This window comes from Acanthopagrus latus, chromosome 18 (assembly GCF_904848185.1).
Source record: "Acanthopagrus latus isolate v.2019 chromosome 18, fAcaLat1.1, whole genome shotgun sequence".
NCBI classification, from domain to species: Eukaryota; Metazoa; Chordata; class Actinopteri; order Spariformes; family Sparidae; genus Acanthopagrus; species Acanthopagrus latus.
Window position 1 is genome coordinate 17,486,635 of NC_051056.1, and position 22,647 is coordinate 17,509,281.

Consider the following 22,647-nt stretch of genomic DNA (forward strand, 5'->3'; position numbering starts at 1 on the left):
CAGGGACAATAATAATACATCTGTACAGAACTGTGTTCTACCTGTCAATATTTGCCAGATAGCAGAGGCGCAGCCGTGGAAAACGCCATCCGCTCTCACCCACACACACACACATTTCCCTATTTCTGTGAAATATGAGGGAAGCTTTGTCAACATGTGCTGGGCGTGACATAAGTCAGCGGGTTTAACACAAACACAGAAATTTAAACATTGTAACTATAAGGTGAAATTATTCTGGAACGGTTTTCTTGTGATAACTTTAAAACTGTTTACACACAGAAACATAAAAAATTGAAGCGTCCATTTAAAGTACAGTCACAAATTGAAACTTTATTTAATCATATATCAACAGAAAATTCAAAGCGAACAAATAAAAATACCGTATTGATGTGAATGAACATTTCCCTCAGTAATTCCTTTAAAAAAAACTCATCTCCATCATGTGTTGAATAACATGGAAAACACACAAACACACACACACAGAAAACAGTAAACACAGAGACTCAGGAATATGAACTCTGTGTTAAGGCTCAGTTTTTCCCGTTACAGCAGGTCCAGTCCTTAATCGCATACCGACAAATATTGAAATGACGACATAAAAAAACAGAAAAATAGATTTCATATTAATAATCACAGCTGCTCATTTATGTAAGACAAGTCCACCGAGGTATTCCAGAGATATTTCCTGCAGTTGTGCAGCTCAGTTCGTGGCTGTAAGCACAGAAAGTTCAAAGGTCTCAGCTCTGACTGAGTTTAGCCTTGGAGGAAAAGTCGGCACTGAGTTTACGCATTACTTCCGCATGGCTTTGTCCAGCTAGCTCCTGTCGAACAGTCCCATAATTCTCTTTGACAAAACTGGCGAAGGGTGTTGGAGCACGTGGCTTGGAAGGCGTCAGCAAGACCAGTTGTCCTGTGCAGAGGGCGCACACGAACCTCTGCGTGTCCAGCGACTTGGAATGACGTCCGATCCTGTGAAGAATCATAGTAAAGATTAACACAGCAGCCTGTATATACAAAATAAATAACAAAGAACGGTAAGAGGTTTTAAAACATCTGAAATCAGACATACGTATTCTGACAGCGGGTGCACTTGTACTGGAATTTGTACTTGATGTCATAACTGTGGCAGCGGGTGACCATGGGCAGCTCAGGATGCGCCAGCGTGGATTTGCGAGCATACAGCTTCCAGAAGTTCCCGTGGCCATCCCTCACACCGTTGATCAGCCAGGTCGCAGCGTGACACATCTCATGAATAAGTGTGTCTCTGAGACGATCTTGGGGACGGGAGACAACAATGGATGAAGAGAAAGTGTTTACAATGCAGAACAGATGACAGTGCATATCTACAGCAGGCAGTTTATTATTTGGTCTATCTGGCTTAAAAAGAGCTCTACCTGCAGAATCACAGACTTTCTCTGACAGTTCTATGCGAGCATAGCGCCTCCCTCCACCTCGCTCCTGTCCTGTGACACAGTAACCGGCTGTTTTCCGCATCTTCTTATTCCAAGTCACTGACATGTCGACGGGAAGCTAGAATTCATGACAGACAAGGAAAAAGAAAAACGTACAACATGCGAATAAGGCATTTGAAAAATGTAGAGTGACAAACTGAAACATATGCTGTGGGGATCATTTAGCTGGCATGGTGTGGATCCACTTGTCCCCATCAAAAGTATGAGATGACGCTTTTGCCTTTGCAGTCATTAGATCTCAACCCAGTTGAACACTGTGCAGATTTTGGACTAACATGTTAGACACTGTTCTCCACTGCCATTATCAAAACACATCAGATAAGGAAACTTTTGCAAGACTTCTGCATGTTTCATTGCAGTAGAGTTCCAGAGACTTGTAGAACTGATGTAAAGCACACTAAAAGCTATTCTGGCAGCACATAGTGGCTCAATACCATAACAAGAACCTCAGTGTTGTTTTTTCCTTAGGTTCGTCAACCATCTATATATTTAAACCTTCAAAATCTGATGATGATTCTAAAAATTTCTAAAAATGAAGCAACAGAAAAACTATTGCTCCTCACCTTACTGTCAAACACACTGGTATTATACAGCTGGTAGAGTTTACTGGTAAGTTCTTCCTTCTTCTGCTTAAAATTGCGGGTGGAGCCAGGGTTCGATAAGGACTGCAAGAAGCACCCTGGGGTCTTACACAACGCCACCCTAAAAAGGGAGAAAACAGGGTTAACTGAAGCAAAAAGAAGATGAGAGACAAAATACTTCACAGGCCTCCTTCACAATAAAACATTAAAACGTATGTGAAAGTACGTAAAAGTATGTCCAACCTTTAAAGCTATACATAAAAACTGGTCAACAGATGTACCTGCTGGTGGGGCCGTGTCTGGGCTCTGTCTGACTGACTGCGGGCTTCAGGATGGAGGATTTTCCAGGTGTCTTCACATGCAGAGGTGTTTCCTTTAATGGTTTGGAGGCTGGGGTTGCCTTTACAGGAGGAGCCAACAGAGGAGGCTCCTTATTGCATTCTAAATTAAAAAAACAACAACAAAAAAAACAGAAAACTATAGTTATCAGCCTCATAACTAGAAAGAAACCAAAAACTACAGACGGGTAGAATGAGACAATCAGTTACCTGCATTCTTAGGTGAGAATGAGGCGCTAGTGAACTTGTTTTTCCTTTTCAGTCTCTCTAGTAGAGATGTGAACTCCTCCTCAGAACTGGCCGACTCATCGAACTTAGAAGGTGCTGAGAGAGTGCGTTTGGGAGAGGCAAGTGATGTTTTGTGGAGAGGAGGCAAAAAAGGAGAGAAGACCGGCAGTGATGGCGAACTCTCCTCTTTATCAGACAGCAGAGCATCAATCTTGTTAGCCTTCGGCAGGGGCTTTGAGTGACGAGTCCTCCAAGTGCTCTTAACCACAATATTGTCATCATCATCGCTGTCACTGACAAAGACTGGAGAGTCACACTGAGACAGCGGTCTCATCAATGGACGCTGGGCTGCTGGAGTATTGCTCTTTGTAGGCACTGCAAAACAGTTGGCACAAAACATCACCGTTTTACACAATTAGACAAGTGATATTCTTTTCAATATAAAAGGAACATCAGTAATGATAGGTCCTTCAGAGTTACCTTTAAATGATGGCTTTCTCTCAAAGTCATCATCTGACGAGTAGTCATCCACTATGAAGTGTTTGAGGCTGTGCGATAAAAGAAAAGAAAAACAGGGAAACAGATATGGAAAACAAACCTTTCCAGAGAGTGACAGTGGATTTGGAGGGAAGAAAGTCATGAACTCACCTATCTTCACTTCCACTCTCTGATATTTTCTTCGGCTTGGCTTTAGGGGTTTTTACTCGTTGCAAATCTTCAATGTGCAAAACGAGGATATACGACATAAAAATGTAACAGACAATATAATGATGTTAAATTATCAGACTGTTGATTGGTTACATATAGATAACTTTAACCCCACAGAACAACCACTTACATGTTTCGAAGCTGCCGTCATCATCCGAGCTCACCACAACAACATTTGAACTAAAAGAAAATGAACAAATAATGGTTTAGAAGTTCCACAACTATCACCAAAACGTTGATGAGACAAGTAAGAAGCACAAATTAAACTAGAAAAACAACACAGAGATGTTTCCTCACAAAGACATTTTCAGTACACTTCATTTTTCATACCTGGCTTTCCTTGCAGCACTACCTGGTTTCTGTGATATAGGTTTAGCTTTGGGTGTAGCTCTTCCAATGAGAACTGGGTAATAAGAACACAACACATTCACACGTTTGCAAGCTGTGTCACATAATTTAATGTACATAATCCATCTAATTTAACTCACATTGGTCAAAGTCATCATCACTAGACTCCGTTAAAGACTTGTTCCTGTAATCGTTGCCCTTGAAGAAATGGTTCTCCTTCTCTGGATCATCTTCACTGTCAGAGAGGGCAAGCTGGGCAGGCGATCGATGACCACTGGTGGCAGCATGACGACTCTTGCCAATCGAGCTTATTAGCTAGAAACGATGAAGAAAGATATTGCGTGTGTGCGATACGTGTTTTTTCCTAACGCGCAGGTAAATGAAATAAGCAACAAACCTTTTTTTCTGCTTCGTCCAGTCCTTCTTTGTTAGCCCATCCCATCTTTTGAGCCACTCTTTGGAATAATCTGCAGGTGTCATTATTCATAGTTCCCTCTTCTCTGTGAAAACGCAACACAAACCAGGGCACAGTCATTTAACGTTTAAAGTCCAGCCGCTAACGTCAAACTTAAGGTTTATAAGATAATATACTGCTACCAAAGGCAAAGTAAGGCTGGCTAATCTAGCTCATGGTTAAATAAATGTAACAAGTTGATTTTTTTTTTATTCAGTCAATGTAAAAACTTCATTAACGAGAGATTCTAAAAGACGTTAGCCTTACCGTTAGCGTTAACTTGCTAGCTAACTAAAGCTAATTGTTAGGACTCAAGCTAACATTTCAGCGTTGTACGTTTGTATACACGACATGAATTTGTCTTGGAAATTTAATTAAAACATAATTCACTTGAGATATGATTACCAAACTCGCTTTTGTTGTTGTTGTAGATAACACACAGATGTGAACATGGAGGTCGATTCAAATTTTGCGCTGCATAACGCCGGAAGTCGTCACAAGATATTTGACCAACCGGAACGTGCTTCCAATAACATGTGACATTCTAACCACGCCCACCATCGTAGGACGGATATACATGGTAACGTGTAATGGTGCACCGTCCCATTCAACTATGAGGAACGTACACTTCATTATGTCAATTTAATACTGCATTTCTACTTTAATACGCCTATTGTAAAACATCTGATGAATTTAGAATATATGACGCACGTTAAGGCAAAAAAAAAAAAAAAGCCAACGAAAGCCCAGTAAGGAGCATTTCCAATCATCAGTATCTTAAGTTTTAAAGTTGGGTATTTTTTGCTGACTGCATGCCAGTTTGATTGTAGGGCTTTTAATCTATTTCCTGCTTAAGTGTTGATGCTACATTTATTCGAGTTTAATAGATGTTATGTTGCCCTATTGGCTGTATGCCACTGATATTGGTTTATGAGTGCCAATAACAACAAATGCATCTGTAAATGTGATGAAACATTTTAGTACCATTGCTCCATTCAACGACAATTAGCCAAAAACAAATCTAGTTTTACTATCACCTTGTAGTTTATTGCTCTGGTGCAAATATGAAACACTAGATAATAAAACAAGGAAACAAAGAATGTTGGCATTATTGTTTTATTGTTTCTACCAACAACTGCATTAAGTGAGTGTGAAGACAATACAGAGTTTTGCCATCTCTTTATTTTTTTATTATATTTTGAGCCTGTGGCATCATTGACAGCATACAGTTAACGGACAATACAAAAAGAAAAACTTCTTAGAAAATACTTACCTAGGCCATTCCGGGTTTGAGTGATTAAAAAACAAGATCAATTTGTGAACAGCTCTGACATCTAAACTTAAATTTAGGCCCTTTCCAACTAATTGAAGCTCCTTTGTCCAATCATCTTTACAAGCATAGTGTGACATCAAACAGGACAACAGCTACTGAAGGTATTCCTTGATTGACAATGTAATTAAGAAAAGTTGGAATTTGGGTGAGGGGGAGAAGTCTTTATCTAGACCATACTCCTCAAAACTTGCACATCTATTCATCGCAGTAATTTAATAACAGCTTAAGACAAACTCAAGAGCAGTTGCAACCTATGTTTTACAAATGCATGTTAAAGCTGATGAAACTTAAGTCAGAGTTACAACGTTCATGGTGCAACATTGTCCTTTTAAAACACACAACACTCTTAATCCATTTATAAATAGATCAACAAGCAAGACGGCTGGGCAATCCCTCCACCAGCTGCAATTAGTCCTGTATGCACACCGACATGTCGGGGGGAAAAAAAAATAAAAATAAAATCCACGGATCCAAGTACTGATGGGTAAGCAGGGCATTCACAATCCTCTCATGCTCACCAAATATACTGTGTTTAAGGACAAGAGTCACAGAAGAGTTGCCTGAAAGTCTCAGGCTCGATCTGGCTCAGGGATCGCAAATGTGTGACGTGATGACAAATGTGATGGAGGATAAATGTGTATCTGTAGGCTCCTTCACAAATAAAGAGTCCTACTAGTAGTACTTGAGAGAGATGAGACAATCATTCAGGGGGAAGCTGAAATGGAAAGTGACCATTCCAAGCTATGGTGATGACAATGGTTTAAAAAAAAAAAAAAAAAAAAGATGGTGGGGATGGCTAGACATGTTCGGGAAAAGAAATCAGCGTGCTTCTAGTTCAGGCATTCTCACTGGTCTCCACTGTCTGAACCATGTGCTCTGGCTTGTTGCCCTTGCTATGGTGCTCCCACATCTGCAGATAGAGCCTCTCCAGGTCCATTGTGTATTGCTTGGTGTTGAAAAGAGGGCTGCAGATTCGTTGCCTCCAAACACGTGCTCGGACCATCTTCAGGCTGAATAACAGAAGATGACAGAAAATGGTAAGACTACAGTTTTAACAACAATGTTGTCCAAATAGATGTAATCATACTCACTATTCCATGTCAGATCCCAGTTTGACTGCTATGTCCTCATAGTCCTGGCGACTGTGGGCTATTAGCTCAGGGCAGCCCAGACAGTTCAGTTGTGAGGCAGCCACACGGGAAGCAAGGGTCTCACCTTTTGAGAGGATTTAAAATTAACAAGCGGCCTTCAATTGAAATCAAGTCTGCAGTCATTAGAGTTGGTCATTTATCCTAATTAATTAGAAACTTTGTAAAATGTAGTTATTTTCTGAGTATTTAAGTTAGAATAACTAACACTTTGTTCTTCTAGTAGTAACCAAGTCTGTCCCATAATACCCTAGCATGCTAACCTGGCATGGTGACCATGGGTGTTCCAGCCCAAAGAACATCCATGCCTGTGGTGTGACCATTGCATAGGGGAGTATCCAAGCACACATCAGCCAGCTGGCCCCTTCTCACATGCTCCTCTTTGGGGGCTACGGGTGAGAAGATGATGCGAGAGGCAGGTAGACCCATGTTCTGGGCATACTGCTGGATGTTGGGCTCGCCGACAGCCGGGAAACGAAGAAGCCACAGGACACTGTTGGACACACGCTTCAAGATCTGTAGGAAAAGGAGAGTTTTAGATTTTTATTTTAATTTTATTTCATTTTATTTTTATTCATTTATTTACTTATCATACATGAAATGAGGAATCAAGTATTTATTGAAGGAAACGTTCAAGCAGTGGTTATAACCATCTTACATTGGCCCACATCTGAAGAGTAGGGGGATCAATCTTGTAGAGCTGGTTGAAGTTGCAGTAGACAATGGAGTCCTCTGGCAGACCATACTGGGAGCGGGTTGTCACAACAATTGTGCGTGGCACCTCCTCCCCAGTGGCAGCTTTGTTATTGATCTAAAATGGAGGACAAACAGTGCTGCTTAGAGATCCAGTGGCCTCAATGCTTTTGTCTTGACAGTCATGAAGTGTGACAGCTTATGGTCCCTGAGCCTCCTGGTGATAATATGCTGTTTGGAAAACCAAGTCAGCATAAGTACTTCTATATCTTATCTTTTCTTATCATCTTAACAGCTCTGTGCTTCTCCCCTCTTCATAAAGAAAGCATACATGGAACATTCTCAAAGACTACAATCTCACCTGCAGAAATGATTTGGAAACAAGCTAAAAAAAAACATAACTGCTCGTGCCTCATTTCTGCATTTACCTATGCTATATCACTCAATATCAGCATTTACATCGACAACTGTGTCCCTGATAGACATACCTGTGTGGTGGCCAGGCCATTGCTGACGGTGAAGCCATTGATAGTGACTTGGATTTGGCCTTGGTTGATCATGTTGATGACTGCTTCTGCTGCGGTGTTCATGGGGATCACGGGCATGGACAGAGCTCCATTTGTGTCCCCAACAGCTTCCTGGTTGTTGTCACACTTCATCTAGTCATAGGGAATAGTCTCATATTAACATAAGGAATTTACCATAGTATATCATACCTGAATCAGCAAATATTGCTCAAGGGTTTCTAATTCAGATAATACAAGGATAAAAAAAACAAACTGATATATTATATACTATATCTACCTCATTGTGACTCAAAGTAAACAAGACAACATGGACAATTTGTTAAACACTGCCACCCAGAGGACCTAAAATGAACTACAGTGCCCAACTCCCACTCAACACATATTCAACGATCTGCTTTGTCAAGGTTTATGAAATTCTCACCTTGATCACTTTCACATCTGGCAGACTGTCCAAGAAGGCCTTCAGATCAATACCATTAAGAACGATGCGGTTGTCAAAGATGTGTCCATTAGACTTGAAATCAATCACTGCTTTTTTCTGTGGGTCAAAAACAATACAAATGTTACAAACACTGCCTATATTTGATAAAACATGAGATTCCTCAAGAAAAAAGGTCAGCAAAGTGAGGATGGACAGACCTTGAGGTGAGGGAACATGTTGGCATGGTCTCCAATGAAGAAAGTATTGGGCATGTAGGCCAGTTTCTCAGAATACTGCTCAGCCACCTCTATAGGTGATGTCTCCTTGTCAGAGATGATGTAGTCCATGAAAGGTGCACCGCTGGTTCCAGGGTAACCCAGCCACATAGCCTGTTGAAAGAATAAATAGTTATTTGTGCATAACACGATACCTTTACTGTTTTAAATATTCACATGAACAGATTGTTGTTGTTGTTGTTATTATTGTGAAGGTGTAGTGATGTACTTGCTGAGGGTGCTATTTATACCCAGGATTCAACATTGTTTCAATCAGAAATCAAATATATCTCTCACCTGAATGGGGGCAGGGCGGAGGGCAAAGAGCTCGTTTCTGGCCCCCTTGGTGTATCCATTCATGTTGACCAGAATGTGGACTCCATCCTGGTGAATGCGATCAGCTGCCTTGCCATTGCAAGGAATCTGGAAAAGAGGCACCAAATTTCAGTAAAACTGGTTTGCTTTTGACTCAGTCAGTCACAAGTTTACATCCTTAATGTTAATATAAATAAATAAATACTGGTGCTGACAGTTACCTGTGAGAGATCCGTGAAATGATGAGCCTCTGCGACCACTTTCACACGGAAGTTGGTACTGTCATCAGGGCTGAGTGCATAGCAGAACACCTTGGAAAATGAGTTTAAAGATTAGGTTAACTAGCCATTTATTTACACAATTTTTCAACTATTCAAGTCCACCTCTTGTATCATATCACACACTGTAATAAGCACAATGAACACAATTGACAGGGCAGGTGTGTAATACTTTATAATCAGCTACCTCAAATTTCTCAGGGTTGTGCATTCCAGGGATGGACTGCATCAGGTGGGAAGTAGGGTGGTTACCAAAGTCAGAGCTGACATAACCGACACGTAGACGTCCACCACTGGCCTTCAGATCCTTGGGATGCTCAAAAGCAGGTTTGTGCAGTGCATTTATCTGTGGAAAACACAAAGGTATAAGAATACAAATACAGCAGGAGAGCAAATTCTTGTTTGAGTTATACAAGCTGTAGCAATGGTGGACAATGGTGAACAACCAAAGATTTATCTAAAATCATGACAACCCAATACCCTCATCCATGCAAGCGCCCATTCACCATGAGCTTTCACCTTATTTTCTACAAGACTTAAATTAAATATATCCAGTTTCTCTCCCATCCCTTACCTTCCCCTTATCCCTGCAGCCAGCCACTGCCATCACCAGCCACCTTCCTTCCCCCCCAAAAAATGAATAAAAGTTTACTTGCTTTGATCATTGCGTGTACCTTGTCCAGGCAAAGGTTTCCATGGCGTTCAGCAATCGCCTTGCGGAAGCCGTGGGAGAGTGGATACAACATGCTGTGGTGTGGGTGCACTGAAGGCAAGCGGTTCTTATCCAGCTGGTCAGCCACAATGCTCACAAGCTTCTTCATCCGCTCATCATAATCTGTCCAGTCACACACAATCTGGAAGAATGACAGGAACAGAAGTAGTTAGAAAATGAACTTCTTATTCTCCACAGAGCAAAAATAATAATCTCTTCATGGACTCTTAAATATTTTCAAAAGGTATGAGTATGTAAGAACCTGCAGGCAATGTGCCAAGTTGCAGTAAGCATCAGGGAAGTCCGGCTTGAGTTTCAAGGCTGTGCGGTAAGATGCAATGGCCTCTGGGATGTTTCCAGAATCCTAATGATCAAGAGAAACATTGACATAACAAAATGTATTAATTTGCAAAAACAGGGAAACAACTGATGCAGCAAAATTCTGCTGCACATTAACAGGTGGTAATGTCAAAACAGTGTCTGGATGTGAATATACAAAAGCAATAAAAACACTTCTTATAGTATAAAAGAAATTATTTAGCAGCAATCCCTTCACTAACCAGACGTCCATGGCCAGTTGCCTGGCAATAGAATAAAGTGCAATTCTACATAGACAATTTCAACCACCACAAACACTGTTAGTGACCCATTTCCAACACATATTTATTCCTTGGGCAGTCTGCCCAGGTATATTAACAGCCATCCCAGTATATTTGGCAACCCATTTTCGCATTAAATACTTACATAATTTAATTCATTTATCTTTTAAAATCTATTAGAGAGAAGGACCCCATCTGCAATGGACCAACTAGTGGACAAAATGCCCTGGCTTGTCCATGTACTATCAATCACACATTCTTTGCATAGGGAGAAGACGCTCTTCAGTATTACTGATTGGGATGTGACCTCTCCTACTGAATGTAGGCCTACTAATGCAATTGCTGTGGAATTATGGGTGAAAAACTCTGAATATGAGGTGCATTTTCCAGGCAACTTCCTAAAAATCTGTTCACAAAAAAAACCAATGTTGCTGGGAGAGAGAGAGAACAGAGAGCAGAGAAACAAAGAGGAGAGAGATTCAGAAGCGAGGCAATCCAATGTGCATAAATTAAGATGGACAATTAAAGCAACACTATGTAATGTAGCCAAACTCTTAGAGCCATTTTGAAGAAAGCTTTTTATGAAGTTGATTTTTGACTGACTTTCAGGTTGTCAAACATTGACAGCATCCCTTCACCGCCCACCACCGCCACAAGTACTTAGCCATCCTGTAGGAAACACTGCTGTTTATAGATATATACAAATATAATTGTATAGTAAGTGTTAGTGAGAGAAAATTATGGGGATTCATTGCTGTTTGAGCTGTTGGGTAATTACAGTTGGGTCACCTGTGTAGTGGAGCATGCAGCGCTCAAAGCAACCTGCAAGGCAGGTAAAGTGACAATTCAGAACACCATCAGTCATCATACCTGCAAAAAAAGTGGGGGGGTAATACCCTAATTCAAATTAAGAAAGATTCCTACCTTGTGGATGGAGGCCAAATTGCTGTGAGCATCAGCAAAGGCAGGGTTGATCTGAATGGCACGGGTGTAGCATTGCAGCGCTCCCTGTACATCTTGCATTTCCTTCAGTGTATTGCCCATGTTTGAATATGCATCAGCAAATGTGGGGCTGATTCTAAAATCAAACAGGAAAAATGTTTTCACACCTGTTTCACAACATTATTACACCATGTTATGTCTTGTAGAGAAAAATTGTATGACCTTTATTCACTTAAGAAAAGACTTATCCTTTTAAAAAACAAACCAACATAAACTAGGGATTTTGATGTATCCCCACTATTATGAGGTGCACTACATGTTTTGCTCCAAGTGTTGAGAACACTGCCACTTTAATACAAACTAAGTCAGCAGGTATCTAGCATAGATTCACAAACCTGATCGCCTCTTTGTAGTGCATGAGGGCTTCCTGGAGTTTGCCCTGCTGCTGCAGGACACTGGCAAGGTTAGAGTGAGCTGCTGCAAACTCTGGGAACACCTGATGGAAAACAAAGAGGGTTATCCAGAAGAACGGGATGCCTCACATTTACAGCAATCATGATGGTCTTGTTAAACAGACCTAGTCATATCAGAAAACATCAACTTCTAACTCACCTCAAGTGCTTTCCTGTAGAGCTGAACTGCCTCCTCAATGTTGCCTTGCTCACGCTTGATATTGGCCAAGTTGTTAAGGGAGTCAGCATGGGTTGGACACAAACGTAAGGCTGTGTTGTAGCACTCCTCTGCTTCAGACACCTGGGAAAGACACTTTAAATTTAATTAACAAACATTTTGAATTGAATTTTGGTACTGAAGATTGTCTTAAGATGATATTCATGAGGTGCATCCTTACATTGCCTTTCTCCTTGAGGGCATTTGCCAGATTGCAGTAGGCATCGGGGAAGTGGGGCTGCAATTCAATAGCCCGACGGTAGGTGTCAATAGCCAGGTCAATGAGGCCTTGCTCATAGTAGACACAAGCCAGGTTTCCGTGGACAACTGCATGGTTTGGGCTCAGACTCAGGGCTCTTAGATATCCAGCCACAGCTCTGCAAAAGTAAAATAAGGGTATTAGGTTAAGGAAACAATTTAGGTTCAAGATCAATCTTTTGCTAAAATTTGAAGTTGAGGTTCCCATCTTCCCAAGTAAGTGCTCACAACCTATCACCAGTCTGACTTCTAAATAGTGTGCACATTTTACACAACTCAGTAAGTGGTGAAATATCATGTACACTGTTACAAATGTCTTGCTGAAAATAAAGCCATTCGTTCAGAAGTTGTGTCATGGCTTGCCCATGTTAACAGGTCTGTAGGTGCAGCAATTATGCCCTGCCTCAATAATGGCATGTGAAAACAATGCAATAGAGATAAACAGAGACATGGTGCTAAGGGAACTGGCAAGGTTCTTGACTCATTTGAAGTTCAATGCAGGGTGTGGCAGGGTAGTGTTTTTAGAGACAAAAGATCAGACATGAAAGTATAAAGGGAGTATCATGATGTCTATGTCATTACTCAGACTCACCTGTCAAAGATGCGAGCTTCCTTCAAAACATTTCCCAAATTGATGTATGCATCAAGGAAATTTGGGTCCAAGGTCACTGCCTAAAAATTGAAATCAAGTTTTTAAACATTACACAACACAACAATATACCAAGACATAAAGTAGATGGATTTCAGAGTGTATAAAAAGGTAATTAACCTTTTCAAAATGGTGTATGGCCAGCCATATCTCTCCCTGGGCATTGAACACACAACCCAGGTTGCTCCAAGCCACTGCGAAGTTGGGCTGAGTCTCAATTGCTTTCAGGTAACAAGCCTTCAGTGGGTTTACAATGAAAAACCACAGGAAAGGAGGAGAAGAGGTAGAATGGGAGAGGTATAGTGTGTAGAGGGGAGGGCAGGGGGTTGTAAAATAAAAACAAATAGAAGATTGAGAATAAAAGTAAGAAAAAACAAAAAGGGCAGAGAAAGCAAAATTAGTGACTATTCTCCATCATGGCAAAAAGTGAGTCTACAGCATGGGCTCGTGTGCGCACAAGTCTGCCGCGCTAAGCTGCATTGCTTTTTCCTACGCTGCGCGGATCCAACCAACTCCCACACGAAGGCCCTCATCCGTCAGTTATGACCACATTCTTTAAAAATGTAGTGGTCCCCACATCAGGTTTAGTCTACTGCCCTCAAATAATCACCACACTAGTTTCAACCCAAAGTAGTAAGTACTGATTTTCTTTAGTAAATTACAACTATCCAATGAATTCTTTATATTTTATGTGGGCATGATATCTCACAACCTAGGATGCTGGACAATTCGGGCAAGCGATGGTCCCTGTAATGCATGCGCAACACACGCAAGCGCGCGGTGTGTGTGTGTCTGTTGCCACCACCACCACCACCACAATGCACCATATTATGCTGCTTGCGTGACCTTGCTCCTGGCAAAGGTCATTGCTTCGCTGCTGCGCCCGCTGAATGGCCAGATGAGACAGCTGCAGACCAACAACCCCTGGCAGAATACCTGCGCACCAGACTGGCACACACCCAGCACCCATGAAATATCTCAGATTAAAGGGGGCATTGTGAGGGGACTGATAGATCAACCATTGTCTACACTGTGACGTTAAGACATGGGGAATTTGGGGGGGGGGGGGAACAGCCAGTAAACAGCCACTTGTTTTTTTACTGTACATGTCAAACAGAGGGTTTCTTCAAAAGCCAATTGTGTCTGAGATTCTGGAGCATTTGGGAGCGAGGCTGGTTAGGACTGGGGAGAGGTCCGCAACCAACAGGCCAAAGGGAGTGAGGGGGGTGGGGGTCGCATGCTTGCGCTTGTTTCCTTTGTGGTTGCTTAGAGGGTATCGCTGCGCAGCCCTTGCGCTACTGTAGACTCACAGCGCACTATCTGCATCATCAGAACGCTGCAACTCCAAATAAAGAAGGAAAAACAAAACAAAATAGGAAAAATAAACAACATGTAAGAGTTAGAGGGATCTTACTTGATTTTCACGATTATTGCTTCCAAATCCAAGTTTCTTTTTACTTAATACAGAATTGGGTAATTAGTATAGCATATTTTAAGAAATGCTTACTGTAATTTGTTAAGTTACTTTTTTCATTTGGTCTTCAAAGGAAGCCACAAGACAGAGGAGCTCAAGCATGAAGTGAGGTGGTTTTTCTTTTGTTGGCAGTTACAAACCCGTTACCATATTTTTGGACTTTGTCAGAGTGGTGGCCGCAGCTGGCTGGAAGAAGAGGAGAGGACTGAGGCTGCCCTAGTGTTCCTTTCCGCCAGGCACCTACGCAGGAATAGTGTCACCCACCTGAAACCTTCTCAATAACAATATCAGTTGTGGAAAAACCAAAAGAGACAAAATCAGAAAACAAGATCGTTAGTAGAAGTTTTCAAACAATACATTCCTTTTTAAATATGGAAATAAAACTGGATTCTTCCAAATCACAACAAACATAAAAAATACAGACTATTCTTAGTTGTCTCATTCATGCAATGAATATTTCATTTCAAAGAAAACAAAAGAAATGCTTTGTGGGTAACTGGGAGGGAAGAAAGGCTTTGATATGTTCAGATCATTAACGAAATACTGTCTGATTTTGTCCATCAATTCAGATTTCATATCAAACTACAGGAGGGCAGTTACTGGCTTGATCTTGCCAAAATGAACTGATCCCATTTCTTTGGGAATATTACATATTTGAAGGAAAAGGGAAGAAATATTAATCATTGCTTTTCTTTTATTCTTTAAGCATTTCCATGAAATATTTTTAAGACTTTTATTCTTTATCCTGGCCTGCTTTCTTGAATCCTGGCCAATGGGGTGGGGAGAAAAAAATCTGTGGTGTAATTCTTTGAATCTAGAAGCCTCCACAGCTCTGAAATAAAGAAGTCATCGCTTTTGCTGCGCTTTGCTTCTGTCTTTCTATCCCAGCATCTGACGCAGGTGGTGGAGTACAGATTGTGAGCTGTCTGCCTGACACCACTTGGACCACATTAGGGCACTTGAGAATGAGCCCTCTTAAACCCACAGTTTACAATGCTATCCCCTAGAGGTGTATATCAGAACAGATAACCAGTTGGATACAACTGTTAGTATTAACCACAGTCAAAACAACTGCATGTGTGCATGAAAACCCCCATCAGTGTGCTTGGCCACTGACTGGACATAACTAAACAGTCAGGAAGACAGCTCTGAGCGCGCACACTCCACCAATCCTTAGCGAGCGCGCGGGGGGTGGAGCGACAGAGCTGGGGAGCTTATAACTCCCTGATGCTCCTCCCCACTCCTTTACCCCCCTCAAGCACGAAATAAGATGGACTGTAACCAGTGGGACAACTCCACATCTCCAGATTTGACCCAGCCCAGGGACCTCCCCTCCTCTAACATAGACACAAGTCTTAAAATGACAAATGGAAATTTGATAACCCCATGCTGGCAGCAACTGTACTGACAGCATACTCTGACCAAGAGCTTATCATTGGCACTTGATAGATATTACTGGAGCATAGTGGTTAGGTTAGAAACCATCTTATCTTTTGCAGTGCAAAGGTAAACTAGCTTCTCATCAGTTCATGTATTCTTCAAAGACCGAGCCAGCATTTTCCCTCCAAGAATCAACAATATGAAAATGCATGAGCCAAGGTCCAGAAATGACAAAACAGATTAAACTGTATGATTTTAAACTCCAGCCTTTCTTCCTGAAAGGGGAGGGGCTGACCTTTGGCAAAAGGTCGGGGTAAAGCAAAGGACACTGGTACTACAAGTGACACAGGATGGGGATAAACGTAATAAGTGTACTAAACTGAAAAAACAAATACATGAAGCTGTCTAAAAAGTAATCAACAGAAAATGTGCGTACTATGGCTGAAAAAAATAAATACAGAAATGTCCATTACTTCCAAAAGGTCTTATATTAATAAAAAGTGAGAAGCTCACTGAAAATCACAAAAGGCTACTGTTTACCACCCTTCACTTGGCCAAGGGGGTTGAAGGGAAAGGACTCGAATTGTTTTAAAAATTTCAGGGGGGAAAAGGGACATCTATGGCCTTTGTTGTGGGACCCTAAAAACAAAAACGTATGGGCGAGATAATGAAAAAGAGATAAAAAATCTACAATGAAAATACAAACAACACGCCGATACAAATGCCAAGCCCCTGTAACATACCTTAGCCTCTTCCAAACGCCCGAGGGCTTTAAGCAAGTTGCCCAAGTCACTTCGCACACAATAAAGATCCTGCAAAACACAACCCCCCCAAAAAAACAAACAAAAAAAACAAAACATACATATTAGTTTTCCTTTTACAATAAACTGCAGCTCAAATAGTTGATGGTTATATATATTGCCTTATAAGCAGATAGGGTTTGCTGTTGATTTAAAGAGTCACATGACACCACCTGAAGACCTTATCTTTGCCAGCTCCACTGGTTTAATTTTATACTGTGCTGCATAAGTACAGGTGTGGCTCAAACACTCTGTGACGTTATTGTTGAGTATGGTTACAAATACAACACTGCACAGTTTCTGACTACACCAAACATCATCTAACAAAGATCCTGGTTTGGTGGGAAGTAAAACAGGTTTGCTGCCTTTCAGCCTGGTGTCAAGTCACTCCTTAAAGAATTCAATAAGTCATCATGTCACTCACAGGGTTATACTGTAATGCAGACACATAAGCCTGCACCGCTCCCTCCATGTCTCCTGCGGCCACCAGAGCTGCTGCCAAGTTGATGTATCCGTCGATAAAATCTGGCTTCAGTCTCAGAGCGTGGCGATAATGCTCTATGGCCTCCTGCAGTTGCCCACGCTCCTTGTACACGTTCCCCAGGTTAGAGTAGGCTTCTGCCAACATCGGGTTCTGTTTGATGGCCAATGTGCTAAAGTGAGCAGACCTGTAGGGCCAGAATGGGAACAGAACTGTCTTAATCCTGAGAGGAGCGGCTGAGAGCGCTGGCTCAAAGCATTTTGTACAGACAGCAGAGGTGTCAGCGGTGAAAAGGAAAAACTTGATTAAGGGCACATGGGTCTAATTTCTAAACAGCACACCCATTTTACCAACTTCCACACTCACAGAATATACAATTTAACTGTCCACTATGTCAAGTAATTACCCTTCCTGCAGTACACTCAAAATGAAACTGTTTTCAAAGTGATGCATCAAGGACCAGTAATAAACACTATTTGGCTTTTTCTTCTTCACAGAGTTCAATGCTTTAATAAGTGACTGTTTTACTCAATGAACAACGAAAAATCACTCAGTAAACTGTCAGGTTGTACACTGCTCACTGGGCATGTGAAAGGAATTATAAAAAAGTTAACAAAATCAAACACTTAAACCTGTGACTTGCAAGACCCGAAACCTTCGCCATGGCACCTGCAAAGCAAGGGTATGGCTACCACCGAAACAGTGTTAGAATCGTGATTGGAAAGAGTGAAATTAATCCCAGGACAGAATTTCCAGAAGACAGCTCAGTTGTTGCACCCCAGGCGAGCTGTGTGCACTGAAAGTCAGGGAAGACCCATTAGTCTTTGCCACTTCCACGCCACATGCTCAGTGTGCATCGAATCAGCCACCCCCCACGCCTCACCTGTCAAGTCTTCGGCACTGGAAGTGGATGGAGGACAGAAGCAGCAGCACGCCTGTGTTATCAGGCTCCTGTCTCCATAGCTGCATGCAGTGGCGCTCGGCTGCCTCAAAGTCCCCTGACTGATACTCCCGATGCGCCAGCTCAGCCAACCCTTGGAAGGAAAGCATACGTTTTGTCGGTTCTGGAGCACCAACACGGCCCAAGGGGGGGGGGGGGAAACAACATGTTAGAGGTGATGGAAGAACTTAAAGCAGACAAATGAAAACAAAAAAATAAAATAATTGATGAAGCCTAATGCTATCAGTGACAGATACTAGATTTAACTTCTCTAATCTTTAGAAATGTTTACTTAATTTGGGGGGTCACAATGAGGCTAAAGAAAAATCCATATTCTTTTCAACTAAGGCAATCGCTGTTTCTTAGTATGTGATTAAATGTAAGATTGTTTTGGAACTGCATAAGCCCAGCAATAACATCTTTTAACTGCTTTCAGTTCGATTTAAGACAAGAGACAGCATACTCACACCTAATTACACTTTCTTCTTAAAATGTTCTAGTGTGAGAGTGACATAAAAACATAACCACTTTGAGAAAGCATCTTTGCAGACCAAGTTAGGCCTCCTTTAAAAAAAAATAAAATAAACTGAAAAAAATCAGACAAATAGATTTTGTGAGGTGCTGTTGCTCACTAAAACATAAATGGTTTCCACCAACAAAATAGCAAAATATATATGACAAAATTGGAGGTGGGGGGCATGAGATGGAAAAACAAACAAGGAGGGGGGTCATACACTGACAGAAATTCAGACCTATGGGTCTTGTTTTTCATTGGCATACAGGTGTAAAACAGCAGTTATCTGGTACAGTACATTACAATTATACTTTGTGGGTTTTTTTTATCATTACTGTTCTTGCTCCTACATGACTTTCATCAAAATGAAAAGAAAAGAAAAAAGAAAAGGATTCAATTGTAACGACCTACAAAGTCAACTGAGGTCAATGTGGGTGGGGTGGGGAAAATGGTATGTGGGCATATCAGCTGGCATGCAGTGGATACACACCCACCTCCAGCTTGATGCCATAATGCCAGTGCATACAGTAAGATCGCAGTAGATCAAGTACATAATTCCATCCATTAGCACTACGTCATAAGGTGTGTATACAACAAGGATGGATCGGTTCAATGACATAAACCACCCACTCACATTGCAGGCTGTGACAGTCATGCAAAATGCCATTAATAACCACAATCAAATATCAGCACCACTGATCACCTTGCGGATAAACTCAATTTTTTATCAACAGACAGATACGTAGTCATTAACCTTGGGCATCATCGCCGAGCAGTGATGTCTGCAAGGCCAGTTTTAACAGCAGGACGCTGCAGGGCCCTCGTTATGTCAGTAGCCATTATCAGTGGTATCTAACATTGATGACCATCAACGTCTTTGGGGATGGAAGCCATATTCCTCTGGCTTACCACAGCAGCTCGGGCTAGCCTATAGCCAATGTAGCTTGCTACGAAGCAAACCATTTTTAACCAAAGTATATTATAAAAACAGTTTTCTGCTTGAATACGATTAACAATACATGTTATACAATGTTTGTATACTAACGACAGTTGTCAAATTGACACCCGTATTGCCGTTTCGTGAGACTAACGTTAGTTCATTGCAAACGAATAGCTACAAATCATGCTAACGGAGCTAAAGTTAGCTAGTTACTTTACGATTAGCAAGGACTGAAAAAAGGTCGGGAACGGCATCAACTGGGTCTACCTTGCCAATGCAATAAATGTGCCGCGAAAATGTTGCATTTGTGAAAGCCTAATACACATACTTCACTATCTTAATGATAGCTGGCTAGCTGTTAGCCACCGGCTAGTTGGACCGCATTTAGGCTCTGCCGCACGAGATGGGGTCGTCTTCACAGCTTGCTACCATCTTACGTTAGATAAATAAAACGCAACCAACCTGTGCTGTCAGCCACGTTTCCCACCGAGGTCGCCATCTCCTCAGTCTTCGCGTCTTGCACGGTGGTCGTCAATGTGTCTCCTGGTATTTCACAGTTTCAGAGAAAAATGTGCGACGATCAGTCGTCTTTCTCGGCGGCGGCCAGCAATCACGTTGCCAGGCGAGCTAAGTAGCTAACCTAATCTTTGATTTTGCGCACCTCCTACAGCGCTCAATGAACACCTTCCAGTGTCTAGTATATAACTACCTGGATTATAATACACCAACTAACCTCCCTACAGTGTCTAAATTTCAACTGACATGGACTATACTGTTGTTTCTAAGCTCAGGCAGGGTTTCTCTTCACAACAAAGCGGCTATGGAACATAAAATGGCGAAATGGGTGGAACTAATTTTTTGAGACAAACTAGACCCGCGTCTCTCTGTTGCGAGGGGAAAAGCGTGTGCGGAATGGTAACACGTGTCGTATTAGTAAAAAAAATGATCACCCATCGGACGAGAGCTTGAATTATAGACCGATAACGGTGCGTTTTTCAGGTTTCACCACGTAAAATAAACCGATCATGACTGATGCTGCGCGGAGGAACACATTGGTGCAGTGAGACGGAGTGCAAATCTGAGAGGATGTTTTAGAGAGAAGCGCCATCATCGTTACTGCTCTGATCATGGATGACTTCCTCGTAGAGCTCACCGTGGCGTGACTTCTAAAAATGTCTGCTATGCAAAAGAATGCTGCCTGGGATGACTCATGTCACATGAATAATACAGGTTCATTATAGCATACAGTGTTGAATTAAAAATACTCTGAATGCAGGCTTTTATAGACCTTCATGTCATTACACACTAAAATTTCATAGCTGTATAGATACCGGAATACAGATTATTCAGTATTTTACCATGAATTTTGACAAGAATAACTCCAAACTAATGCAGCTCGAGTAAGGTTTATACAAATAGTATCCACCGACCCATCTGTCGGTCTGACACATTTACATTTTAGGGCATTTATCAGACGCTTTTGTCCAAAGTGACTTGCAGTAATTCATACACTGATGGCAGTGGCTGCCATGCAAGGTGCCGACCCGCACATCAGGAGCAGTTTGGGGTGCGCTATCTTGCCCAAGGACACTTCGACATGCAGACCAGCGGAATTGAATCAGCGACCTTCCAACACATCTCTTCAATTCATTTATTTTCAACACATGTCAGTTTTAATGAGTCCCATGAAGAGATACTCATATATGTGCCATTCTGCCCAGTTTATAACATAATTTACAGTGCATTTTTGACAAGAACGAGGGGGGTGGGAGGGAGTTATGCTATGCAGGGGTCGAGGTGAAGTCTGAACAAATGAGTCTTGAGTTTTTTGTGGAAGTTGGAGAGTGATTCCGCTGTCCTGACATTGGTAGGGAGTTTGTTTCACCACTAAGGTGCCAAGGTCCCAAACGAATGCAGTTAGGTAGCTTTCTGTGGTTGGAAGTGAGATAATAAATAACTCTGGGAATCAGAATCAGCCCAAGTATAGGTCACTGGTTCAGTTCTCCTGGCCTGCACGTGGAAGTGTCCTTGTGCAAGATACTGAACCCCAAACTGGTCCTAATGTGCTGGTTGGCACCTTGCATGGCAGCCACCGCCATGAATGTATGTATGAATTACTGTAAGTCGCTTTGGACAAAGGCGTCTGATAAATGCCCTAAATGTAAATGTAGACCTAATGCAAGATCCTAAAATAAATGAGGCAAACCTACTGTAGTGTGCACAGGTTTGTAATGGTGTTGCAGGTAACATGCACAACCATGCATTTCTTTACAAAACAGAACAGGGATACATTTAATAAATAGCTCATAACTCCCAAGATATTGCATCAGGTTTCCACGTTAGATAGTGTATTTTCTTCATGTCATTGTGTCGTTTGGTCTAACAAATGGTGCTACTCCGCTGTCCACAGTTGTATTCTTCATGAAATTCTTTCCAAATTTGATTGTAGGAAAGCAAGACTTCCTGGAACTAAACTGGGTCCAGTTTGAGCATTAAGCGGAATCCCTCCTTTGCTTAACAGTTTTGTTGACCTGTTTTTCGACATGAGTGTACCAGCATCTGTAGCATGGCCCGAATGAATAAACAGGACAGTCAGATAATTCTGCTGTGTAAGAGCTGTTAGAAAGCTTGTGTGGATGGAGTGCAAGATTCATAATCACCAACAGAGGGCAACCTATGTAAACCTATTTCAGAGAAAGACCTCTGAAGCCCTGCAGAGTGGCTTTGAACATGATTTCCCCCCCTTAGATGTAGTTATTTCTGCAGGTCCCCCTTGTGTGATATTCCTCCTGGTAATAAGATCCCTTGGGCTGTGTCATACTGTGGTGTTTGGAGTCAACTTTTAAATAGCTGTCTCACACTTCACACCACTGAGAGAGCCCCTTCTTCAGTTTGTTAATGAAACCTTTAAGAAATACCAGCCAACGCCACAGTTTTTATTACCAACAGTCATTATTCACTGACTGAGGTTTAACACGTCTCTTCAATCCATTTCAACACGTCAGATTCACTGTGTCCCATGAAGTGATAGTCATTAACGTGCCATTCTGCCCTGAAGATACTGAAAAGGGGGCTACTGCTTGCTGAACCCCAGTTTTTTCCCATGGTCCCCTCTATGGGAAAGTCGTTGACATCATTGCCCGAGTTGGCTTTTCTCTGTGTGCTCAAAG

General features: G+C 41.8%; 2 protein-coding genes across 11 annotated transcripts; both read right to left on the bottom strand.

Moving 5' to 3' along the window:
* Positions 1-310: 310 nt before the first annotated feature.
* On the bottom strand, positions 311-4,681 carry gcna (germ cell nuclear acidic peptidase). 4 transcript variants are annotated; one of them, XM_037076740.1, is made up of 13 exons: positions 4,535-4,681; positions 4,073-4,175; positions 3,816-3,990; positions 3,658-3,730; positions 3,458-3,507; positions 3,268-3,334; positions 3,100-3,167; positions 2,602-2,994; positions 2,335-2,494; positions 2,036-2,174; positions 1,395-1,530; positions 1,070-1,274; positions 311-969 (listed from the first exon to the last, which is right to left on the bottom strand). In XM_037076740.1, exons 2-13 carry the CDS (start codon positions 4,160-4,162, stop codon positions 738-740), a joined length of 1,788 nt encoding a protein of 595 aa, XP_036932635.1. In that variant the 5' UTR covers positions 4,163-4,175; positions 4,535-4,681; the 3' UTR covers positions 311-737. The 4 variants fall into 4 exon arrangements, with proteins under 4 accessions (XP_036932635.1, XP_036932634.1, XP_036932638.1 ...); XM_037076739.1 differs by having other exon boundaries at positions 4,544-4,647; XM_037076743.1 differs by having other exon boundaries at positions 4,520-4,552.
* A 610-nt stretch (positions 4,682-5,291) lies between these two features.
* Positions 5,292-20,312, bottom strand: LOC119007222 (UDP-N-acetylglucosamine--peptide N-acetylglucosaminyltransferase 110 kDa subunit). Of its 7 annotated transcripts, none has more exons than XM_037076737.1 (22): positions 19,940-20,312; positions 17,967-18,117; positions 17,027-17,270; positions 16,546-16,614; positions 13,069-13,185; positions 12,892-12,971; positions 12,223-12,418; positions 11,985-12,125; positions 11,768-11,868; positions 11,355-11,508; positions 10,094-10,195; positions 9,794-9,973; positions 9,307-9,465; positions 9,063-9,152; positions 8,824-8,949; positions 8,470-8,640; positions 8,252-8,368; positions 7,792-7,962; positions 7,269-7,421; positions 6,874-7,126; positions 6,554-6,677; positions 5,292-6,472 (listed from the first exon to the last, which is right to left on the bottom strand). In XM_037076737.1, exons 1-22 carry the CDS (start codon positions 19,974-19,976, stop codon positions 6,298-6,300), a joined length of 3,111 nt encoding a protein of 1,036 aa, XP_036932632.1. In that variant the 5' UTR covers positions 19,977-20,312; the 3' UTR covers positions 5,292-6,297. The 7 variants fall into 7 exon arrangements, with proteins under 7 accessions (XP_036932632.1, XP_036932631.1, XP_036932630.1 ...); XM_037076736.1 differs by having other exon boundaries at positions 9,776-9,973; positions 11,985-12,137; XM_037076735.1 differs by having other exon boundaries at positions 17,967-18,147.
* Positions 20,313-22,647: the final 2,335 nt, after the last annotated feature.

What these genes read in the sequence shown, in the direction of transcription:
- gcna (XM_037076739.1), bottom strand. Translation starts at nt 4,581, where the DNA reads ATGTTCACATCTGTGTGTTATCTACAACAACAACAAAA. An exon ending in AGTGCTGCAAGGAAAGCCAG is followed by an intron (nt 3,508 to 3,657) that starts GTATGAAAAATG and finishes ATTTTCTTTTAG; the next exon opens with TTCAAATGTTGTTGTGGTGA. An exon ending in ATTCTCACCTAAGAATGCAG is followed by an intron (nt 2,495 to 2,601) that starts GTAACTGATTGT and finishes TTTTTAATTTAG; the next exon opens with AATGCAATAAGGAGCCTCCT.
- LOC119007222 (XM_037076732.1), bottom strand. Translation starts at nt 19,976, where the DNA reads ATGGCGACCTCGGTGGGAAACGTGGCTGACAGCACAG. An exon ending in AGGTACACGCAATGATCAAA is followed by an intron (nt 9,466 to 9,775) that starts GCAAGTAAACTT and finishes TGTTTTCCACAG; the next exon opens with ATAAATGCACTGCACAAACC. An exon ending in CAGATGTGAAAGTGATCAAG is followed by an intron (nt 7,963 to 8,251) that starts GTGAGAATTTCA and finishes CCCTATGACTAG; the next exon opens with ATGAAGTGTGACAACAACCA.